Genomic DNA, 24665 nt, shown 5'->3' with positions numbered 1-24665 from the left:
TATATAAAATAAATATGTAAAATTTATGTTATTTATAATAATAACCATTTCGTTCAATCAGCAACAAAACAACTACCTATCAAATCCTACCTTTATATTAACTAACTTCGATAAAGGCGGAAACACTCCTGCCATACCTATGTTTTAATCGTAACTACATCGTTTCGTAACACAAAGGGTGGAACATTAAACGTTATCAGCTGACCGAGTTTCTTCCGACGTTAAAAGTAACATAATTGGCTAGCTACTCGAATATAACTCTTCTTCGATTTGTCTTAAGGGTTACTTAGAAATTAATGAAGGTGTAATTCACTGATGGTTATAACTGTAGACTAAGACCGGCTTGGAGACTGCGTGGCGCCGGTAGCGAATTACACAAAGGTCCTGTTCTGTTATTGTTGACTTTGATTAAAAGTAGCGGTTATAGATGTAAACTTCTCTTTAACATTTAGATGGTCGCAGGAAGAGTGAAAAAGACAGTCTAGTATGTATCGTAACTTGGTTCAAGGCGAGTAGAATCGATAGCAATTTTTATTTGACTCAAAATTTAAAAAAGGCGAGTGATTAATCCACCATTAATGCCTTGTCATCACTCATCAATCATCATATTTCACTTGATATCATTAAGCTTTATATTCCTCCTGGAGTTATGATTCTTGTTTCATTACTTCACGTAGGCATCTCATTTGATAGACTTATTTCGACCTCAAGCTTCAAAGAGAGACTAACAGTACTTTTATTCATGAAGACGTTACGGCCTCTCGCTAGACTCGTTTAACACGACTTATGACTCGTAAACGTCTAATGACGCTAATGTGTCCATCAAACCTTTGTTTACGACTCACTAACCTAATGCATGGTGGACCCTACTTAAACCTTATTTTAACATTTGTGACTTACTTTGTGTACATATGTATAGAAACATGGATAGTTGGACACGGCCAGCAAACATCACCTTTGAGTCATTGCTATTTGCTGCCCAGAGGAGTACAAGTACAGGAGGCCGAACGTACCTTTTGATATCTAAATGATGTCATTTTGCCAGAAGTCACCAATCATCAACATCAACCCACATCACCTCTTCCAAATAATTGTGACCCAGAAGCCAAGGTCCGTAACTCATCAGTGATAGTAAAGTCGATGAAGTGGCCTATGAAGCCGTCAGCCAGCATAACCTCTTTCGAATCATTTCCAGGCTTCCTACGGCCTAGAAGCTACAGCAGGACTCACCATAGTAAATTTTCCAATGAACAGCCCGATGGAGCGCTCAGCCAGCATAACCTCCTCTTTCGAGTAATTGCCTGGCGGTTCATTGCGGCCCGCCCAGATGCCCACGGCCAGAATCGACATTTAGAATCATAAATATAGTATACTCACCAGTCATAGTAAAGATGCCGACAAACAGCCCGATGGAACGGCCAGCCAGCATCACCTCCTCTTCCGAATCATTGCCTGGCGGCTTCTTGCGGCCCGCCCAGATGCCCACGGCCAGGATCAGCACGTAGAACAAGATGATGGAAATCACACCCGCTATGTTGATCATCTTGGATGCTGGTTAACCGTCTGTCGACAAATATGGCTGGTAAGGTTTCTGCTAAATTTGGATGTTTTTGATAAGACTTTAAGTCTTGTAAAGTTATATTAGTAACTTTAGATTCGGATTTAGAATACAAATTACCTCCGTATAAATAATAAAGTAACGAAAGGATTTACACTTATATTCGGTACTGATAGTTCCTTTATAAAGATCAATCTTTGATCAATCAATAAGTGGTTTTTAAGTATATTTTCCGGCAGGGCTCAATTTTGCCACATTAAACAATTAGTTGACAGAAGAAATTATTTACTAATCAGTTAAAATAAAGTTGTATAGGCTTTGATTTTGATTACAAAATGTACACTCATGAAATTGATAGAGCAACTTAAATTTTTATAATAGTGTAATGAATTCATAAATATTTAGAATTTCTACCTGGACCGTAACAAGCTATCATTGTAGTCGCGTCCGTGTCGTGATAGCTACTGATAATGTAACTTACTTGTCAGTAAACTCTCGCGAGATCGTCGCAGCCTCCCTCACTAACAGTCCACTCCCATATTTAGGATATAAACACGAATCCAAAATATAATCGTCTAAATAACACTATCACCGTGCACGTTTAACGAATGTTCACTAAAGCTACCGGCATGCTAGGCGCGCAGCTGTCGCCCCATCGGAGGGAGGTTTTCTGCGAAGGGCTGTTCCTGGTCCTAAAGCTTAGCCCGCACATGAGCCCTGGGCAGGATGTTCATCGAGGAGGCTTACGTAAGGCTCATCGTGCACGTGCACAGGTGACAGCGGGCCTAATGGCGGACTGCGCAGAGGACCGCGCGGATCGATCCGCTTGACGTCATTGGTTCCCGGCGCGCCGCCGCGCATGTCTCACGCCTCCTTCTAAACGTACCACTACATGTAAAACCTGCTTTTTACACTTCTCATCCTGTCCATCGCCTCATTTGAAACAATGCCAACCTTCCGAGCTCTTTACAAGCCATCGTTGGATGCGCAGCGAGCGCAGAGCGTTGGTCCTCGGTTTGAATGTCATGCGAAGAGTCAGCATTGGTCGGACTCGAACCAGTGGTGCTGGCAAAGTCTCTCATTGACAAATTGATTGATGAGCGGTCGTAATGGCTGCTTTCAGTGCCGGATTAACCATTAAGCAAAATAAGCACTTGCTTAGGGCACCACGTGTAGGGGGGCACCAAAATCGTAGGAAAAAAAAACGCGCAGGCGGCGCAGGCTGCATCAGCATCGCAGTCGTAGTGTAGTACTTATGTACACGAAACTTTTTGATACGTGTGAAAGTATCCATCTAATAACGAAGGATCGTAAGAGAGTGAGGACACGTAAGTACATCTCCAACCTTACGCGGAGGCCATCAAAGCTCATGGCCAAAAAATCTTGCCATCGGGCTTGTGGCTAACCGATTTTCGCGACGTAGAATACCGATTTTGTAGCGTATTTTGCTCTCTTGTACACCAGATGTATCGGCCAGGCCGAGTTGCTGCAGAGCCGCGATCCTGCGACCTAATTGTCAAAGTGTAATAAAGGGCCCTGCGAAGGCCGAAAAACAAAAGCATCTTATCAAGTTGCGCTTTCGAGTTAAGCCAAAGGCCGAGCAGTAGGAGGACCGTGATTACATAGGTTCGATTTCAAGCCACTCTTTTACAGTTCGGCGTTAGGTCTTATGCGACGCCAGGCCTTCTACTTTATGCAAACTGGCTCACTTTCGCTTGGCCATGGATCCAAATCTATGCTGTCCTCTTTCGCAGCTGGGCTGCCTTGCTCACACCTCGCCATTGGTTGTAATATGATAACGCGCAGCGATCAGATGCTCCGGACGTCCAGCTATTCATACCTCGCCATTGGTCAAATTCAAGCCTTGTTTTCTTCCAGCTCGACCTTTGGCCCCATCTGTAAGCGCTGATTGAACGCTCCGCGCATTCAGCCTTAGACTTTGCCTTTAAAAACACCGATTTAAACATTCACTATTTAGGCCAATCAAATTAGATCCAAAAATAGCGTTTTGAGGAATTAATTCCCAGCAAGCTGGAAATTGTTTTAATACATTTATTTGGTCCTAAATGCGTGTAATCCGAGTTTTCTCTATCCCAGGAGGTGTGCATACATACATTTTGGGATCCTTAGGAGATATTTTTTTCCTTTGGATTGCCAAACCACTCGATTTAGAAGGAACCCACTATCAATTACAATAGGACTTGGTGGATCAGACACTGGTAGCTAAGAATGCGTTTTAGGATAATTAACATAATTTTACCAAAAATAAAAAATGACTACCTTTTTTTACAATTTACTACGAACACATATTAAGGTACCTTAAATCAATCAATATATTTTATTGCAAGAATATAGTTAAATTACATTTCGGATCCTCAGATATCAATTTTAATAATACTCGTAATTTGAGCAAATTTTCCGTCGGCCGTACCGTTTTCGATTTACAAGCAAAAAAAACTGAAAAAGAGGAAACATTTATGCACACCTCCTGGAATGGAGTAAACTCAGATTACACATATTTTTAGGTCGAAAAAATCTAATTGTTTTGGCCTAATTGTGACACATTATTATTTAAGAAAACGAGATTTAATCCCGTTTGATTAAGTTCTAAAATTACGACCAACGTCAAAATAATGATGTCGACTTTACACAGTTTTCTCCGAGACCATGGGGACAACGCCGTCCTTGAAACGTCTTCTGGTCAGACGTCATTTTGAAACTTACCCTATTAAGTCCCGTATTCATAAACAATAATTTGCTATTTAAGATATTTGTGGCCATTGGTACTGGTTCTGACAAGAACCAATGGCCAATGGCTAAGCCCCTACTGAAGCTCGGCCTTTGCCCTCACATGAATGGGCTTCGCAGGAAAGCTCTAGAGGTTGCAAAACCCTGTGCGGAGTACGGCCTATGTCTTACGTCTTCGCTTACACTTGGACAATGGTTGGCTTGGCCTCCGGACTTATGCGAAGCACGGTCTTCGAATTTGCTTACACTTGACCTTAGGTGGCGTCCATTAATCGCGTCATACGTTTTTGGCTTGTTTTAGACCCCCCCTCCCCCATGGTGATCTTTGGTGATATTTTCAGGACCCCCCCCCCCCATCCAATATGACGTGTATTTTTTTCGATAACTAAAGAACAGTTTTCTAACAAATGAACCTAAGTACACGTGAAGGATTATTATTGACTATAATACAGTATAGCACAGATGAAAAAAAAATACACGTGATACGTGTCCATACCCCCCCGTCCCCTGTGGTGATCATTGGTGATTTTTTGCTGACCCCCTCCCCCCCCTATACAATATGACGCGATTAATGGACGCCCCCTTACCTACTCTTGGAACATTACTGCTGCAGTACTGTCAATTTCCGTGACAAAATGATGTGACGGATTGAAAATTGTATTCTCAGCAGTAATGCGGCAATCAACGTCACTCAATTTACCAATAAAATTCAATGTAATCTTGATGAGGGGGCACCATGGTCTAGAAATGCTTAGGGCACCAAAATGTCTTAATCCGGCACTGGCTGCTTTGGAGTCATGCTTGCACTGGGGAAAACATTATTATTCTATGAACAGATAATTGACCATTTATACACCCTATGGACTAATAATAGTCTTTTATAAAACCAGTAAAACTTCTGTTTAATGAATAAATGTAACTTTTTAGTGGTCGAACATATATTTTCTATCAATTAAATAATAGATTATATTTTAATATGCACTTTGTATGTAGTCTTTGTTATCGTACCGTGTACCAAAAAAATGTGGGCTGGCCTTTTCGTATATATGTGTTGATAGTATTTACTACTACTCATATATTGATTGCAATCATTACCATGTACACGTATTACTATGACCCTGGGGGAAACTTTGCTGGCCTTGGCCCATAACTTGTCTTGCTAGGCCACTCTATCAGGCATAGGCCGACAAGTAGTAAATAGAAGCATGCATATTTTATTGTTGAATCAAAGTCTTTTTTTGTGTTTAATTTTCCTTCCATATTGATATAACCTCTTAGCAAAGCAAATAATGAAAAATTAAAGCTTTCTTTTAACGAAAATATGAAGCTGTTATTTGCTACGTTGACATAACTATAACATTTGTTTAACGTCACGATAAAAGGATTTTTGTTGTCAAATTATAATAAAAAATACAAAAACAAAACGTCAAAACCAAAGAGTACAATACTCACTAGGGTCAGGAGTAAATAATATTTAATAACCGGCCAAGAGCATGTCGGGCCACGCTCAGTGTAGGGTTCCGTAGTTACTCTTCCGTCACAATAAGCTAAACTGGAGCTTAAAGTATAGTAAATTGTTAACCAAGGGATGAAACGGTACCTTTCACCCGAGTTAAACAAATAGGCAAATTTGCATAATCAGTACCTAATTAAAGTAAGTCTTTTTACTATGAAGGGAAAACTTTTTGCGATAACTCAAAAACAGCTAAACTGATCATGTCCGCTATAGTTTTCATTTAATGTCTTTCTTAAGCTCTACTTCCACGATTTTTTTCATATTTTTTGGACCTATGGTTCAAAAGTTAGAGGGGGGGGGACACATTTTTTTTTTCTTTCGGAGCGATTATCTCCCAATATATTCACTTTATCAAAAAATGTTTCTTGAAAACCCCTATTAGTTTTGAAAGACCTTTCCAACGATACCCCACACTCTAGGGTTGAAGCGAAAAAAAAAATTCACCCTCACTTTAAGTGTAGGGGAGGTACCCTAAAAAAAAAAAAATTTTAGATTTTATTGTACGACATTGTCGGCTTTATTGATTTATATATCCATGCCAAATTTCAGCTTTCTAGCACTAACGACCACGGAGCAAAGCCTCGGACAGACAGACAGACAGACAGACAGACGGACATGGCGAAACTATAAGGGTTCCGTTTTATGCCATTTGGCTACGGAACCCTAAAAAGGAATCATATCGTCAGGTGACAAGCAATAGTCACTAATTACCACGACAAGTTCATAGCCACAATGAACCATATTACTACTAAAATAAGGTTGATTCTTGTTTAATTATTTTTTAATAATTTGCTAGTCATCTGACGATATCATAGTTACAACCATAGATTGAATATATGATATGCAAACTTCTTTATTACGAGACATTAGGTTCCTTATTCAATATAATCATATTCACCTCGCCTACTTTGACGTTGTCAAAGTCAATTCACGCCTCACAATTTGTTGTTTAAATTAACGTTTATTTACCAAAAATTCCAAGCATAATACCAAACTTCTCCCGCATGCCGATAAATTGAGTGTGATCAACAATAATTAGGTTATTTTCATTACTTTGACGACCCCGAAGCCTCGAGAACCGAGATGCATGACACGGTAACTGTTTTATTTTGATTTGATTGTGTTCCTTATATTTATTTATTTTAATAGAGGTATGTATTGTTATATTTATATGTTTATTTAAATTGTAAATTTACTGTATGTACTGTCTGTTTAATTTTCCTTTTCCTCTAATTCCTGTTCCAAAAACTTACTGTTCTTTATAACCTGCTACCCTAAGGTTGTCTGGAAGAGAACGCTTACAGCGATAAGACCGGCTGTTGCTACCTTTCTTTACATTGTAAATCTGTTTTTATTAAATTTGATTTCTTTGTGGTGCAATAAAGATTTTTTTTATACTACGTCGGTGGCAAACAAGCATACGGCCCGCCTGATGGTAATCAGTTTCCGTAGCCTATGTACGCCTGCAACTCCAGGCGTTACATGCGCGTTGCCGACCTTAAACCCCCCTCCCCCTCGTTGAGCTCTGGCAACCTTACTCACCGGCAGGAACACAACACTATGAGTAGGGCCTAGTGTTATTTGGCTGCGGTTTTCTGTAAGGTGGAGGTACTTCTCCAGTTGGGCTCTGCTCTAGCTCTGGAATAACATCCGCTGTGCTGTGCCCTACCACACAAAGCGAGATGACGTTCACAATGCCCATGCCTCTCTTTTGGACGTAGAATATTTACTTTACTTCCTTTTGCTCTAAACAGAAGATTTTAGCACAACTTTGAACTCTACTTCTTACTTTATAAGAATTATAAGCATAACACTTAGGGCACTTACAAAGATCTTACTTTACAAGTATAACACTTATAAAAATAAAAGCAAATATATTGAATAAATAAAATACCATACCTTGAGGAAAAAAAAAATGGTTATAATGGAAATGGTAATGTCTTTTTCTATTTTCATTAACCTTTTGTACGTCTTGTCCCGTATTTTACGCCACACAGTTTGGACTGTAATTTACAAGTTCAATATAATTCATTCAGTAGGTACCCCACCTCCTGCCGCCCTTATATTTGGTTATTGAATAAAGGGTTGTATGAATAAAATATGTTCGATTACATGGCAAAGTGCTCGGTCTACTCCCCTTTGAAACTGGATTAGAGAAGCCATTATTTTCCTTGGCTATACGTTTCCTTATTTACCACTTTAAACGCCAAGAACCTTTCAATGCATTGTGCCCATAATACCAACCAAAAACGGTTATAAATCTTAGGCGTACGCTGTACGTAAACGTTGTTTGCTAACTTGTTTGAATAAAGTTTACATCAAGTACTTTTGTAAAATCAGACATGAGACAAACTATGCTTCAGAAGCCGATAAAGTGGTTGTCTGACGTTAAAGTTCGTTCTGATGGCCGACTCGCCCGATATACGACCTCCTAACCCCTATATGACCTCCTCAAATGTTAGTCAAAGGCTAGATCTCAAAGTTAGGTCATAAAGGAACTTGAGTGAAACTTTGTCTGGCGAAATTTGAGGTATATTGGTGAGGTGAGAAAACTCTGTTATAAGACTTATAAGTAATTCTTGTGGGATTATACAGTAATAAAGTCAAAGTAGGTTCATTATCGTATTACTGAATTAATGCTGTTTGTCTTAAATGTAACCGTCATTAAATGTTTTATTACGGATTTGATTACGGATGTTGTCAAATGAGATAAATAATAATAAATATAATAAATAAATATTATAGGACATTATTACACAAATTGACTAAGTCCCACAGTAAGCTCAATAAGGCTTGTGTTGAGGGTACTTAGACAACGATATATATAATATATAAATACTTAAATACATAGAATACACCCATGACTCAGGAACAAATATCCATGCTCATCACACGAATAAATGCCCTTACCAGGATTTGAACCCGGGACCATCAGCTTCGTAGGCAGGGTCACTACTCACTAGGCCAAACCGGTCGTCGGAGATACATACTAAAAAATCTCATTTTGTCCCAGATATTGCGCCTTGCTGATGTATGGAAGACATGCAACAAGATTCGCGCCGCCGCTTTCCGCGTGGGCCTCAACTTATGGGACTGGTACCGTCCGCTGGACCCTGAGGGCAACTCGCTCATCTCGGGTAAAATCTGGCAACAAGGGCGGATCCACCGTTGTGGGCACAATGGGCATGCCCACAACCCTAATAGGGTGCCCTATTGATTCGCCGAGTAAAATTACGCTGATTTTCGTTTCGCAGACGCTTTGGCAGAGGACGGTTTGGCAGAATTTCATTACGCAGAGTAGTCAGTTGGCAACTTGGCATAACATTGATAAGCAGATTTACTTTTCGTAGAATAATCATTTAGTAACCGTCACAATTACCCGAGAAACCCTTGGTCGAAACACGATAGTTAGAGTGATTTTTAGTATTAATTAGAAATTCGAGCATGTTAATATCAGCTGATACTTTTTTACAAGAATAATAATTATTTACTAACATTACAGGGGCCATTGTTTTTAGCTTAAGGAGTCTTAGAAACCTGAAACATTTACAAATATTAGTACAAATTTCTAAAAATGACACTAGCTTTTAATTTTCAGGAGTAGGAGTTTTTTAGCGTAGTTATCTGTTTAAACGGCTCCATGGACTGCAATAAAATTGCTTGCGATTTCCGATACATTACTTTATACGCCGATAATATGTATGTAGTACCGCAATTGCTAAACTAACTAAACTGTTATAATTTAACTGTTACTTTATTCGAAATTAAATGTAAAAAAACGTTAATAATAATAATAATAATTCAGCCTATATACGTCCCACTGCTGGGCACAGGCCTCCTCTCATGTGCAAGAGGGCTCGGGCTATAGTCCCCACGCTAGCCCAATGCGGATTGGGGACTTCACATACACCTTTGAATTTCTTCGCAGATGTGTGCAGGTTTCCTCACGATGGAAAAAAAACGTTACTCCAGTAAAATTTGTTTAATCGGACTGATTACTCTACCAAATGAAATTCTTAGGTTACAAATGGATTACTAAGTTTTTTGCTAAATAAGAAAGTAAGGAATAAAGAAAAACAAGACACCAATTCAAAGACCCAAAAGATTACAAAAAGTTTTTTGCTTGATTCTCATTTTCCAAAGAATCTATCGTAAAAACATAAACGCCAAATAATCATTTTTCCACTCAATACATAGCATAAAAATGTATTGCATGAGATTTTTCGAAAAACAATGTTTAAACATTTCTGTATTTCAAAAAATTTTGTCCCCAATTTTATTCCTCGAATTATTTAGTTGCCGTATTTTCATAGCAAAACCGGCCTTGATGAAATGTTTACAGTATTTTTTTTATTAAGAACCCTCATGTTTCAGCTTCCTATCTCTGTTATTTTCTTAGAAATAAATTAATAAAACTTTTTATAAATAATAAAAAAAATCCCGCACTGGCTAATGCGATTTACTTAAACTTTTGGTACGGTAATCTCTATGTAGATACTCTAATATCCTTTAAATAATGTTTTATTTTTATTTAAAAAATAAATAAAAATAGACTAAACATGTTTGATAAACTAAAAATTGTTAAACATTTTTAAACCAAGTGAAACATTTAGGTTGGTAGAATGAATGTTGTTTAATTATTGTTAGGGAAATAGAAATTTGTTAAATTGAAATCTGTCAAATAAGTATATAGGGAAAATTTGATTGAAAAATGTACAGTTGGAAAAAAAGTGTTGGAAAATGAACTTTGGTAATTTTTTTTTACCCGACTGCCAAAGGGAGGATGTTTTTCGAGTGTATGTATGTATGTATGTCTGTTTTTTTGTGGCCTCCTGTAGCCTAAACGGCTTGATGGATTTTGATGTATGAGGTATCGTTAGATTCGTCTTGATCACGGGAGTGTCAGTGGATGGATAGGATTTTTTTGGGGGTAACTAAAAAATTATAAATAAAAAAAATTTTATAAAAAAAAAAACAAAAACCCGACTGCACACTAAAAAAGAGGAAAACAAGCCCCACAAGAATATTGTTGTTGATGGTAAGTATCGCAGGCGGGGACCAACAACCAAAATGACTATAAGTAACCCTCTGTTGGCACCGCCTGCGATACTTACCATCTACAACAATATTATTGTGGGGCTTGTTTTCCTCTTTTTTAGTGTGCAGTCGGGTTTTTTGATTTTTTTACAATATTTTTTTTTATTGTTAAATAGCAATATCCCGCAATCCTTCCAATAATTGTAATTGAACGGTATGTGAACCTAGACTCTACCAAACGTTAGTCGACTAAAAGTTACATCTAGGTACGAATAAATCCCTTTGCAAAACGATGTTCGGCGAAACGTTGTCTGCGAATCCTTATAGTCTTGTGACGTAACACTTTCACGGTCTATTGAGATCGATAGGCTGTTGTTCATGAGTGAGTTCGTACTCCGACTCGCACTTGGCCGATTTTCGGGTGGCTGTGACCACAACCTTTTTTGAGGGCTGGATCCGCGCCTGTCTGGCAACTGCTTTCTTAGTTTAGATCCACAATGCAAAGACCATTAACTCGATTTCAATATTTTGGAGTTCGCTCTGGTAAAACGTCATTCAGAGTAAAGATGCTGATTTTTATTCTAGACTACTTTGAATATTTTAAAACTTCTATAAAAGGATCTATCTTGCCTTGCACATATTAACTGAAAACTACACGAATCGAACGTAGTTACAGGGATATCTGGGAGTATGTAATAAGAAATGCAGAAGTATACTTAATTAAGAGCATGTATTCACACATTCCTGACCGGAGACAACTGAAGAGCGAGCTACGCGTTGGACCTTCCGCGCGGAAAGCTGACAACGCATGAGCTGTCCCTATAGTATTTCTGTCTTCTCGCAGAATCGAAGTTCGTGTCTGTGCTAGCCGGGCCGTTGCGCTCCGTGGTCGGACTGTCGGATGCCGAGATATCTCAACTCGCCGACTATTTCCGCGCGCAAGATGGACGCGTCCTTTACCACCAGCTGTGCCAGCTTATACATGGCGAAGGTCAGTCACAGCACTAAGAATATATCAATATTTGAAAGTTCTATAGATTAAGCAATTAGCAACACCAGAGGGGGGGCTAGCCAAGAAGACAACTATTGATAGGAAACGCCAATCGAAACATCAATAATGTATGGAAATAGTTACGTGAGTTTTAGTAACATCTGTCATCCCGACACATTTTTTTTATTCGTTTAGCGTTTGTCGATACGATTGTTATCTTGGCTAGGCCCCCTGGATTGTTCGCGGCCATTACAATTATTACCAGTGGCTTCGGTGATAGACCCTAAAACATCTGCAATAAATGAAAGGAACAATGAAGTTCTCAGCCCCTTGACCGGGTTTGATGATGATGATGGAAATAGTAATTACATTTAGGACTTTTCTGCCCCCACTACTGACACTACTATGTGGTTTAACTATTTCTTATTCTGTCATGCAGCACATTTTGTTAGAATAACTATTTGGCCTCGTCCTACTAACGAAATCCGTCTGTTCCAGTCCTTATAGGGACCGTGCGCGTTGGAGGGTCTGCCATCTTGTGGCCTGGATCAGAAACATAAACATGTACATACAATGACACTTCACTTTATGCACGCTCCTCATTTACGACATCTACATACTCGTACCATGGCAACCATTTGGATCATTTATTTATATTTATATTTTATTTATTTGGCTCACAAAACAAGTTACAGACAATAGCGGAAATTACAGTATTAACATACAGTTCAGATCTAGACTATAACTTTAAACATGGGTGCATAGAAGGATAAAGATATATAATTACAATTTATCGCTAGAGAGATGAGATGTCATTTCTACGCTAGATAATGGATCATTGTCACGTGAAACACAAAATAATATAGGTAATAACAGCATATAAAATAATGTACCTTAACACTTGTTGTCACATTACCTAAGAAATGAAATTTATGTTTGACAAATCTACAGGATAATGAAAAAGATTCCACAGTCAAAGTCAATATATTCTTTATTCAAATAGGCCTAGCAACAAGCACTTTTAAGTCGTCAAATTTTACAAATATCATCTTAATCTAAATATCAGAGCAATTTATTGATGCAGTTATTATTGTTCTAAAAAAAACACTGAATTATTATAGATATGGTAAACTTAATAATAAGAATTTCACAAAAGGATCGTTAAACACCAATTTAGTTATCAAAAACTTTTCCGTGAATAGTTTGCCGTTACAGTAAATATCCGTAAACCCGTGACTGGCATTACGCACGCGAGCTAAACATTACGCTACAGCTGCACACTTAATATCTGAACTTTGCAAAGGATGCCTAAATATATCATACGTTTACTGAACTCGAGTACCTTTTTACACCTTCATACTTTATGTTCTTGTTAAAGTGGTATACAACGTGTCTCTACTCTCTGGAGATTAACCGAGATTCCGAATAGAGTTCCTTCTCAGGAATGTTTTAATATTGTAAATTATTTTATTAGATAAAAATAAATAAATAAATATTATAGGACATTATTACACAAATTGACTAAGTCCCACAGTAAGCTCAATAAGACTTGTGTTGAGGGTATTTAGACAACGATATATATAATATATAAATATTTATAAATACTTAAATACATAGAAAGCACCCGCACCCATGACTCAGGAACAAATATCCATGCTCATCACACGAATAAATGCCGTTACCAGGATTTGAACCCGGGACCATCGGCTTCGTAGGCAGGGTCACTACCCATTAGGCCAAACCGGTCGTCAAACAAAATAAAATATATTTATTATATTTTAAAAGTTAAATTAATATAAATAATTCATCAATAAAAAGGAGCAAACTGTATTTGTCGTTCACAAAGACGTTAAGATCAAAGTGACACTAGTGACATGACACATGACATACTCTTACTCTTTAATTACCGTGTATCTACATACAGGCTGTTCCGAGGTATTCAATCGTAAATCATTAATTTCTCAGTTAATACTGTGGCGTTTGGAATGAGACTTTGTACATAGGTTAGAAATACCCTAATCGACACGTCCTATTCATCTACGTCCAGAGGCTACAGACACATTGTATATTCAACAATAAGTTAAATAATGGTTGGTGCCCATAATCTTTGTTTTTACCACCACAGCTCCCGCCAAAGGAGCAAAGGACTTGCTAGAAATGTTGGCGGCCGATCGTAAAATCTGCCGATCATGAAAAATTGCCCCCGAAGTGCATTGTAATATGCCTACTTGAATTATACTTAAACTATCTTTATCTTTTATCTTTAATAGCGTGCACCTATTCTATCCTGTCGTTTCTCCCTAAAACGTTTATTGTAGAAGGAGCTACCTCCTGAGGTGTTCCGTTTGCATCATAACATGGTATTCTTCAAGAAGCGAGTATTCAGGATGCTTTGTTGACATCGCATAACCCCCTCCGATGCTGCTTATGTCCATGGGCGACGATGACCGCTTCCAATCAGGTGGCTCGTTTGTTAGATTTAGCTGAATATAAGTATTACATAAAAAAAAAATGATACGTATAGTTAATTAAATTACAGTTTTCCTTCCAGACGGCGTAGAGAGCTGCTCTGGCACATATGCTAAATATTAACAGTCCCTATCAATTCTTAATAATAAATAATGCCATTTTATGTAACTGTTTTCAATTAAGTAAAATGTACTCAAAAGTGGATTGTGTTGTATTTTTCTTAATTAATATTCAACTTACGGCGTCTACGTGTTTTGAACTTCTAAGTGCGTTGTACCTATACGTAGCGTGGCGGTGTACATAGTAAGAAGCGTTGTATACATATGCGTAGCGGAAAATCTTTTGTAGTACATACCTAAGTACTTGGAGTTATTCTCATGCAGAAGAGTGCTCGAAAAATGTGAACTTTAGTATGAGTTAGTACGAAATTTCCAGCAATAACATTATACCAAAATTGCCAGTAAAGAAAATGAGTTCATTTTCATTAAAATACATTTATAAGTCTAGTTGTTGAAAATTTTTCATTATTAGACGAAAATTGTAAAGTCATACAACTATTGGCTATGATCCCAAATAACGCAATATCCGGAACTCAGTGAAATTCTTCGAAGTGAAACAGCCTCTTTCCTTTTCCATTTACTTGTAAGATATAATCGAGCCTGTACGTCGCGGTGGATTCGACGTTTTGCAATTTATTTGCTGTCAACTTGTCACGTCTGTTTACAGACATCATGTAGGGTTAATCCTGCTTCGTAGGACGTAGTTTGACGCGTAACGAGGGATGTGTTTTTCATGATCCAATAGAAACACTTCATTTACCTCAAAATTCTTAATTCAAAATGTTTATTGCATATTACATTACACATTATTAGGTGGGGTTTATAAGTAGGTAGGTTTATATGTGACACCCTGCAAGGGCACAGCAATATACTTAAAACTTACATGCATATAAATTAACATTATTAATCATATTTATCATTCAAAAAATCATGTATATTATAATAACATTTGCTGACTAAAAAGGTTTTTAAATTTTACCGCACTAGTGCGAAAATTAGCATATTACGTTACTATGTCGAAACGAAGTACCCACTTAGGGCGGCACGTATTGCAACCCTATGAGGTACAGAACATTACGGCCCAAAGAATCTAGAACTTCCTGGATTCAACGGGCATCAGTAATGAACTTTAAAGGGCTGTCACAATAGATCACTACCCGGTCGATGTGGCACTCAAAGGCCCAAAAAACCCCAATAATAATAAAATAATAATACTATGTCGAACATTTAAAGGGCCATATGTACTGTAAAACGTTGTACGATACATGTGCGAATAGGTAATTCGCAACTCGTGTCGATTTAAAACACTCCCTTCGGTCGTGTTTTATTGTATCGCCACTCGTTTCGAATTTCCTATTTTTCGCACTTGTATCGTAGTGTACTACTCGTATTATGAAACATCGGTAATTTATCAATATCTTTTAGGGAGTTCGGTAGGTGCCTAACCTCGTTCAGCGCAGCTGCATTGAGTGAGCGAGCAATGTATTGCGTGGGATTTGTTGCGAGGAATATATTGCAAGGTACGGACGCGAGATAATAATATTAAAAAGCTCCGCTCCCGCTTCACCGCACCCCGCTTGCTTATTTGAAAAGAGCCCGCTACACACCATCACTGCACATCCTCGCACAGCTTAGCTACCTCGCACAGCTTTGGTGGAAACGCTGCCTAATGCGAACTTAGCTAGGTCGGATTTTGCTACATTCCGCAAAATCTATGTTATAAGTCCTGGAACGACTTGCCAGCACCAGTAAGAAATTGTTTATCAGTCGCCTCTTTCAAAGTGAAACTCCGGAATTTTCTGCTAGGCTAGGTTGGCAACCGTGCCAACAAATACACATGCACACGCGCACAAGCACACGCGCACAAGCCCACACGCACAAACACACTCACACAAACACACGCACACCCCACAAGCACATATGTGTTTATATAAAATTTGTTATGTTATTCTTTATAACTCTTTTTGTCACTTTTAGTCATTGATCGACTTCAAATTGGACTAATGCTGTGATAATTTACTATGTTGTTATGTTTTCTTGGATATTAGTGCCAACTAATTCTACTTTTAGAGTTAGTGAAGACCTTTTAGCACAATGTTTTACGTATAATTTATTTATACATTATTATTTATATATTATTTTTTGTATGATGATCTATGTTTCTTTTCATCGTCATCATCATCATATTTTGTGCTAATAAATTCTTCTTATCTTATCTCACATGATTACATAATTAACATTCATGAGCATTTTGACCTCTGATCCGATGTCGGCCCTTGGAGAAAAGGAGCTGCTAGAGAATGCCTATGTCATCAAATCCTTCTTTTTTGGTTTGACCTTTTAACTATGGTTAAATTAATAGGTATACTTAGTCAAAAAGGCGCTTTTTTAATTTTTACTTCTTTGTGGTCGTAACCGACCGACGTAAAAACGCTCTTATAGTTACGAGATAAAGTCCGTTAGTAGCAGGTCTAGTGTGTTGTCCTCGAAACCCTGAATCTATGACGTCACATACCGCTCGTGACATTTGCCCCGCGGCGAGGGCACTCGCGTCGAGGACATAAGCTGCTTGCCACTTCACATAACAAGAGATCAGCGCCAGTTTTAGTCCAGTTTTTTTTGGCTTTGTTAATTTAAAGCTAAACCAAGCTTTTTCTGCAAACGGGATCGCGTCAACATTAGTCTCTGCTTTTTGGTACAATAAGGTTAACATTGATTGTCCGTTCGGTATCGGATATCAGGTATAAGAAAAATATTTGACATATGTGTTTTTCTGTATTTATTTATTCATTTAAGAAATCTGCACTGTTAAAAAAAAACATAAAAGACGGACTTCATGCCATAGCTACACATGGCAGTCTAAAATAGCTATCTTTCACGTAGGGGCCACCCGTCATTCGATATTGGATAGACACTTCCAACAATTCAAGACAGATTGAACCCCCCCACTGACGGAACGATAATTTTTGTTCGCGTGCATTATATTTGCTATGTGCGTGCCCGCTAAAGCAGGCATGACGCACTGTTGTAATGTACGTACTTGCACCCCGGTGCCCGACATTGAGTATGTAGGATCCTACATCCAATATCAAATGAGACAATGTGAAAACGCTCTAGGAAACAGTCAGTTACGATGGTATATTACAGATGCTGGCGGACGCGATAAGATATCAGCAGACTGTCTGCTGGAAGCCTGCCCTCCGCCGCCGGAGCCAGAATGTCACCGTCTCGACCAGTGGCAGATGAGGCGTCTCTGCTGTTTGCTGGCCACTATCGCGGCGCGAGAACTGCCTTTGAAACCTTACTTCCAGGATTATGAGCTGGTAAAGTACACAACAATTTTACTTTGTAATATCATCTATTCATCTGTTACTTAATTACCTGGGTCATCTCAAATAACTATTACCTGAAAAATTCGTCTTACCTCTGTTAAGGCGTTGTTGCGTATGGGTAATATATATGGGTGACCGCCTACGGCCTCAAACATTTGTACTAGAAGAAAGAATAAGCACAAGGAATTTTTAGGGTGTTTCAGCACCAAATTTAGGATTTGCCTGGCCACTGCTTTTAGCTTCGCGATTGTTGCCTATTGTCTCGTTGCCTGTGGTCGCTGTTGGTTAATGTGTCATCCCTTGTACACGAAAGTTCCTTATACCTATATGTAAATAAGATTTAAGACACCCTTAACTCTGTATTCCTTTTATTCTCCAGGTGGCAAAAAATGACGGCCGCATCACGTTCGCTCATTTCGCCCGCATCCTCAACTACATCGGCGTGCTTTTATCCACTGAGGACTTCAACCTGTTGGTGCGGCGGTTCATCAAGGACTCGTACACGCTGGACTACGTTGAGTTCCTTAAGGCTGTTGAGGCGGTTAAGAAGGAGGGCATTAGAGGGCTTGGAGTGGTACAGTATAATTTACTATATACTAATGTTTGCTATTTGTTTTCTTTGGCCAGGACAATTATCTCCGGTGGCCAATTTCTGTGCATCATCAACTCCAATTTTTCCTGAGATAATATTATCCATAAAAGAACCTTAATCTTCTGAACCAGCCCGTCTGTTACTCGAAAGTGGCCACCAACACAAAATTTTCGTCCACCTTTCGACACTTTGCCTTACAACATATCGTGCCTAATTCAGCTTGGTAAAGACTACACCAAGCTGAATTGGAAAGGTGAAGGTGGCTCTCGACAATCCTGATTTCAGCTAAGGTTTACTAAAATTTGGCATCAACAGGAGTACAACAACCCCGTAGCGCTGATCGACACGACGCTCCCCAAGCTGTCCCGTCCCGAGATCGACGCCGGACGCTCCACGGCGCCCCTCGGCGCTACCGAATGCTTCCATCCGGTGCTCAAGCAGCCGCGGCCGACGCGACAGCTCATCGAGCTCATGCTGCGAGTCCAGGAGTTTGTGTTACAGCGGAAGATACGGGTTTCGGAGTTCTTTAGGGTCAGTTTTGGTTTGATATGATCTAGATATACGAGAATTTGTAGTGTCGAAGTTGAATTGTAGTAGTACCATTGTTAATATTGGTCTTAACTCTTGCCGTAGAATACAGAGGATCTTTATGACAGATATGAGGAGGAACGGGCTTAGTTTCAAGTTCCTAGTTCCTATGATGCATTGCTATTAATTAGACAAGCCATTTTCAATTCTCTGCGCACAACAAAGATATTCAGATATTTATCACTATACAATGGTTTTATCAGTGCTTTTCGAGGCTCAGTAGCCAGTGAATTTTTCAGGATTTCGACCCACTGAACAGTGGTCGAATCGCGCCGGCAGAGTTCCGTCGCGCGATGGACGCAATGGGGCTGGGCGCGGTCCTGTCGCCGCAGGAGGCTGTCTGCGTGCTTCGGCACTACGTGGACCCGAACGACAACAATCGAATCTGCTGGCGAACGTTTGAGGATGACTGTGATCAAGGTACAATTCGCTTGACTCGAGGAAGCGTAATGAGGCTTTGTTTGCCCGCACGCCCCCGCGGCAAATGCCCGCTCTTCAGGCCTCTGTAGCCACAGTACAGTAACTGCAGATTTTTAAAGACAACTAAAACCTTGGGCAGGTTAAGACTGGTAATGACTTTAGACCGAAACAGTTTAATCATATACGATTAACTCTGTAACTACTGTCTACTCGTACTATTGCTCGAATAATAATGTGCCTGAATCTATAAAATTTACTAGGTGTGACATCTGCAAATATGAAGAAACTCCCTGCACTTCATCATTATTACATTCTTTTCTGTTTCTTTTATGTGCAGTATTCGCCATAAAGGAACTAGAGAAGCACCCGGACGTCCACGCTGGCGCGGTAGCGGAGGCGGTGGCGGCGCTGCCAGCGATCGGCTCAGCGAGTGAGCGAGGCGGACTCGGAGAACATGAACTGGACGCGGCGCAGGCGGCTTTGCTGCGCGTGCGAGCCGCGGTCAAAGAAAGGAGTATAGATTTGAGGCCATCGTTTGGAGAGCATGACGAGTGAGTGGCCTTAAGTAAATAGAGAAGCATCCGGACACCACGCAATCATTATGTACCTATAATTAAATGTTAGTGCACCGCATCCATTTGTAATATCCATGAATATTAACCATAACGTGTTCTCAGACACAACAACGGCCACGTGTCCCGCGGCCAGCTCCGCCGCGTACTCGCTCGTCTCGGCGTGCTCCCCACGCCCGAGCAAGTCCGAGCCCTAGAGCTCCGCTACCTGGACGACTGCGGCTTCAGCTACGTGAAGCTCCTGGATGAGTTGGAAGAGAGACCGGTGGAGAGCGCGGTTATCTCTGGACCGCCGGCCGCGCCGCGAGGACAGAAGAGTAGGAAGGTCAACCCGCTGGAGACGGATATAGTGCAGATACTGGCGAAGATTAAGGGGAAGGTACGTAAATCCTGGCAATTTAATATCCAACAGTCGGCTTACTATTCTAATCGCAAACCAGATCGCGTGCGCTCGCGTGATTTCTGTACATGCGACTGTTCTAACTTATCTACTTGTTTAATTTCTTCAACGATTCATGATTAAATTCAATATTCTTTGAAATTCGCGAACCTGTTTTTTTTCTGCGTCTGGCTATTTTATACTATGTTTATAAACTAGGTAGGTACCTAAATTGCCTCAATTGACAATACAAGGTGTAATATTGTACTGGTCCTTTCCTTCCATTGACTTAATCACCTTGGACTTATTTGAAATAACCGGCAATCACTGATCATTTATATACAGATGGTCCGCGAAGGCATCAGGCCTTTAGACTTCTTGCAACAGTACGACAAGCATAACGAGCTGGTGATCCCGCGCGCCGACTTCTATCGCGGCCTTGCGTCCGCGGGGCTAGCCCTGACTCCCTTAGAGATGGATACGCTTATTGAAGTGTGAGTATCAACACGAAAGAAAGTCGTTTTCTGGGGGCCTAGCGAAGATGTCCATCGTTTGCGCCGTAGCGAACGAAGCGCGATGTTTCTCTATCCACTAATATGGAAGAGTGATAGAGAAACATTACATTTTCGTTCGCTACGGCGCAAACGATTGGCATCTTGGCTAGGCCCTTTGTTCACAAAACATGCTAGTGATCTCCCGAGCATTACATTGCCTCTATGAAGATCATATTACGATCTCACAAATATAACCTAGCTCTCTTTTCATCAAGTCAGAGAGTCAATAATATAACAGAAGCAGATAGCTTAGGCTCTGTCTTCTATATACCAGTATATGCATCAGGTTCTATTATTGATAGATGCTATTAGTTTTGAAAGACCTTTCCAACGATACCCCACACTCTAGGGTTGAAGCGAAAAAAAATATTCACCCCCACTTTACGTGTAGGGGAGGTTTATTAGGTAAATTAATTTTTTAGATTTTATTGTACGACTTTGTCGGCTTTATTGATTTATATATCCATGCCAAGTTTCAGCTTTCTAGCACTAACGACCACGGAGCAAAGCCTCGGACAGACAGACAGACGGACATGGCGAAACTACTAAAGGTTCCTAGTTGACTACGGACCAATGCTGTTGGCAGATTCTGCGCGCCCGCGCGTCGTCGCTACGTGGAGTACCGCCGCTTCGCAGACACCGTGGGCGAATGCCTCACGCAAGGCAGCCTCGAACGAGCCCCACTCCTTGAACCCATACCTCACATCCCTACTATCGACACGCCGCTCAACCACCTCAACTTTGAAGAGAGGAACACAGTGTCCCTCGCTCTCGCCAAGCTGGCTAAGTTCCCTGACCAGCTGTCCAACATTCTCGAAGTGTTTAAGGTGCGTGTGACGTCGTTGACGGTGACCCTAAAATATTTAAACCTTAAGACCCAATTATATAATGTACTCTATATAACATGGCTGGCGATATACTTGGTAGCAAATAAATATCTCCATATAAGTTGATTTTCTTACTAACTTTGTGTGACAGTAAAGTTCATAAAGTTTGCCAGCAGTGTTATATTTGTAATGTCTTCTGTGTAATTAAGTATATCACGTTATACATGAATTAAGAATCCATCAGCAGCAGGATAAGAACCAACGAGAGCTCATACCATACGAGAGATTCTCAATACATTGCGGCATTTGGTCGATCAATTGAATTATTTGCTCCTATTCAACCAGCAAATATCTAAAATCACATGTCAGTTTTTGCAACGTCTATTAAGAGGCTGTCAATACCTAATGCGCGCACACTGTCTATTTGTATCGGAGTAAATGAGATAGCACTGTCGCATGTTACTGGGCCTGGGCCAGGGAATAATAAGAAAAATATTTAAATAAACAAAAGTGGATTATTAGTGTAATACTTTACTCAACAGCGGTTTAGATATAAATGTTTTGAAATTATGATTTTAATTGCAGACCCATAAGTCAAAACAATTAAGACAAAAAACCGTTTAATTGTGATTTTAAGACCAATCTTTGCAATTATCTTTTCACGGTCTTTGAAATATAATTAATATGAACATATATATTTTTCTTACTTGACTAAAAAAATAGTCTTTCTTAAAAAACTGTTTAAGTAACATCAATTTCAAGGACATTGGGTGTTGACAGCCTCTTAAGTAAGAAGCCTTAACATTTATAAGTTATTTTAACAGATTGAAAAGTGGAAAAATTATTGCCTTGGGTGAGACTTGAACTTACAGCCTCTGGATCGTCTCACCCAAGGCAGTAATTTTCCCACTTTTAACTTTATTCTAAGCTTAATAGCATCGTTCGCAGACGTTTATACTTGTTAAGAAATAATTTTGTTTCACAGGATATGGATAAGGAGCGTTGCGGGACGATCCCGCGCGTGTCCGCGGACCGGGCGCTCTGCGCACGCGGTCTGCTCTCACTAGTGTCCGCTCGAGAACGGGACCTGGTCTACAAGGCGTTCGGCTACCAGCGTGGCTGCGGCGATGAGGTACGGTCCCTATGGTGTCCTGGACCGTGCGCTCTGTGCACGCGGTCTCCTCTCACTAGTGTCCGCACGGCAACGGGAACTATAGTCTACAAGGGGTCGGCTAGGTACCAGTGCAGCTGCGGCGATGAGGTAAGATTCCGGACCGGGCGCTCTGTGCACGCGGTCTCCTCTCACTAATGTCCGCACGGGTACGGGACCTAGTCTACGAAGCTTTCGGGTACCAGCGCGCTGTTGCAAAATGGGATACGATCGCACAAACAAGAGTTAAGAATATATACCAGCGCAAGGAAAATACTAACTGTAAAATGTTACAATTCAAATCCAAACGCTATTTAATATTTCTAATTCAAAAACATTTAAAAGTACATTTAAAATACTCAAAATTTACATGAACTTTTCAGCTCATTTGGGTAAAATCTAACTTTTTCATCAACTTTTGAAGGATAAAGAGAGTTTTGACGAGCTGGTGTAGTTAAAACTTTTTTCATCACACTTGCTCGAAAAAGATCTTACTTCATGCGGGTGTACTGAAGCACAAAGGGCTGTTTTGTTCCCGCGGGAATTATGGATTGTGAAAAAAAAGCTATAACTCCCTAGGGAGGCACAGCTTTTCTTTTAAATTATGTCACTTATTGATACAAACCAAGTAGCATAGCATAAATGAGTTTTACTTTTAAAATACTGACATTTATAATTTAATATTTTTGTTTATGTTTAAAATTATTTAATTTGATTAATTTAACAGCCGTTTAAAATATTTTTACCTGTCAAGAAATTACAAAATGGCGGACGAATGTTTGATATGTCACCGTGTTTAAGAATTATTTCGCTTAAAATTTAGTTTTTTCATCGCAAGTGTGATGAAAAACATTGGGTGTAACTCCGGGGGTAAGAATATTGCAAACTCGGATCTTTAATTCCCTCCAGCCTGCGGCTCACTCACACTTACCCCCCTCGTTGCACAATGTACTATTATTAAGTCTCCTTAAAGATAAAAATATGTTGCCTTTACGTAACTCCCTAATCTTGTCACTTTTCAGGTGAACTACCGAGCGCTGTGCAGTGCCCTAGACACCTTGTTTGCCACGGCGAGCGGCCCGCCTTGCTGAGCCACGCGCCGGCTCCCGTACTTCCACCGAACAGAGTCCAGTCACCATCACATCAGATATATCGGAGCGGACACGGTGCTCGCAAATATCTGAACACACCCATTTTGACAAGGCAGTAAAGTAAGGACGCTAAGCACAAAGACGCTAAGCACTGTTTCACGCGCATATCAATGTACGAAATTATTCGTTATTAGCTTCCTTACTTTAGGGATGTGCAGAGTTATGACTGTTATGAACTTCTATTAAGCTGCTGAAATAAATCATATGGCGACTGCCGTGCCTAATAGTGGACAAATTAAAATAAAGAGTTTTCAAAGTCGTCTAACATTTACAAAATGTATATTGTTTCGTACTGTGATTTGTGTCAAAATTTAGTAAACGTATATTGTATTGCTTTACTTTTTCTTTGTGAACTACAGCCCTCTCGCAGAATTTTTGTCATTTGACCGCCAAAGATGTCAACTGACGCGTGCGGCTACAGCACAATATTCGAAAAAAAAAATATTTATAACATTAGGTTACAATGAATATTTTTTTACTTTATTAAAAAAAACAGTCATATAAACACATTAAATAGGCAATACAAAAGATGTACTGCAACAAAAGAACAAGGCCACAAAAAGACCTGGAGGTTCATAGGTAGTTATAAATAATGTTAACTGAAATAAGTACCTACAATTTGATCGAATGTATAGATCGAATGTATCAGATAGAAAATGAACTGCAAGCAACATAAATATGATAAAACACCACACATAACATTATTCCTTTCTTAACTTTCT

At 39.6% G+C, this 24665-nt stretch overlaps 2 protein-coding genes across 2 annotated transcripts in view; one reads left to right on the top strand and one right to left on the bottom strand.

The window, feature by feature from the left end:
• Positions 1-2671, bottom strand: part of LOC133515722 (high-affinity choline transporter 1) — a 46189-nt gene extending 43518 nt beyond the window's left edge. Inside the window, exons 1-2 of the mRNA XM_061848280.1 lie at positions 2040-2671; positions 1378-1563 (exon numbers count right to left, since the gene is read on the bottom strand). Of these exons, the coding sequence (XP_061704264.1) occupies positions 1378-1543 (166 nt within the window). The 5' untranslated portion in view covers positions 1544-1563; positions 2040-2671. The remainder of the gene's footprint in view (positions 1-1377; positions 1564-2039) is intronic.
• Positions 2672-6634: 3963 nt separating this feature from the next.
• Positions 6635-24281, top strand: LOC133515721 (uncharacterized). Its single transcript, XM_061848278.1, has 13 exons — positions 6635-6917; positions 8836-8959; positions 11704-11850; positions 17526-17701; positions 18090-18284; positions 18618-18833; positions 19130-19310; positions 19648-19861; positions 19988-20261; positions 20607-20755; positions 21402-21642; positions 22628-22774; positions 23815-24281. The coding sequence occupies exons 1-13, from the start codon at positions 6906-6908 to the stop codon at positions 23881-23883; spliced, it is 2145 nt and encodes a 714-aa protein (XP_061704262.1). The 5' UTR covers positions 6635-6905; the 3' UTR covers positions 23884-24281.
• Positions 24282-24665: the final 384 nt, after the last annotated feature.

The sequence above is a fragment of the Cydia pomonella genome, chromosome 3 (genome assembly GCF_033807575.1).
Source record: "Cydia pomonella isolate Wapato2018A chromosome 3, ilCydPomo1, whole genome shotgun sequence".
In the NCBI taxonomy this organism is placed as follows: domain Eukaryota; kingdom Metazoa; phylum Arthropoda; class Insecta; order Lepidoptera; family Tortricidae; genus Cydia; species Cydia pomonella.
The sequence above is the reverse complement of the archived record's forward strand: the minus strand, read 5'-3'. Positions and strand labels throughout refer to the sequence as shown.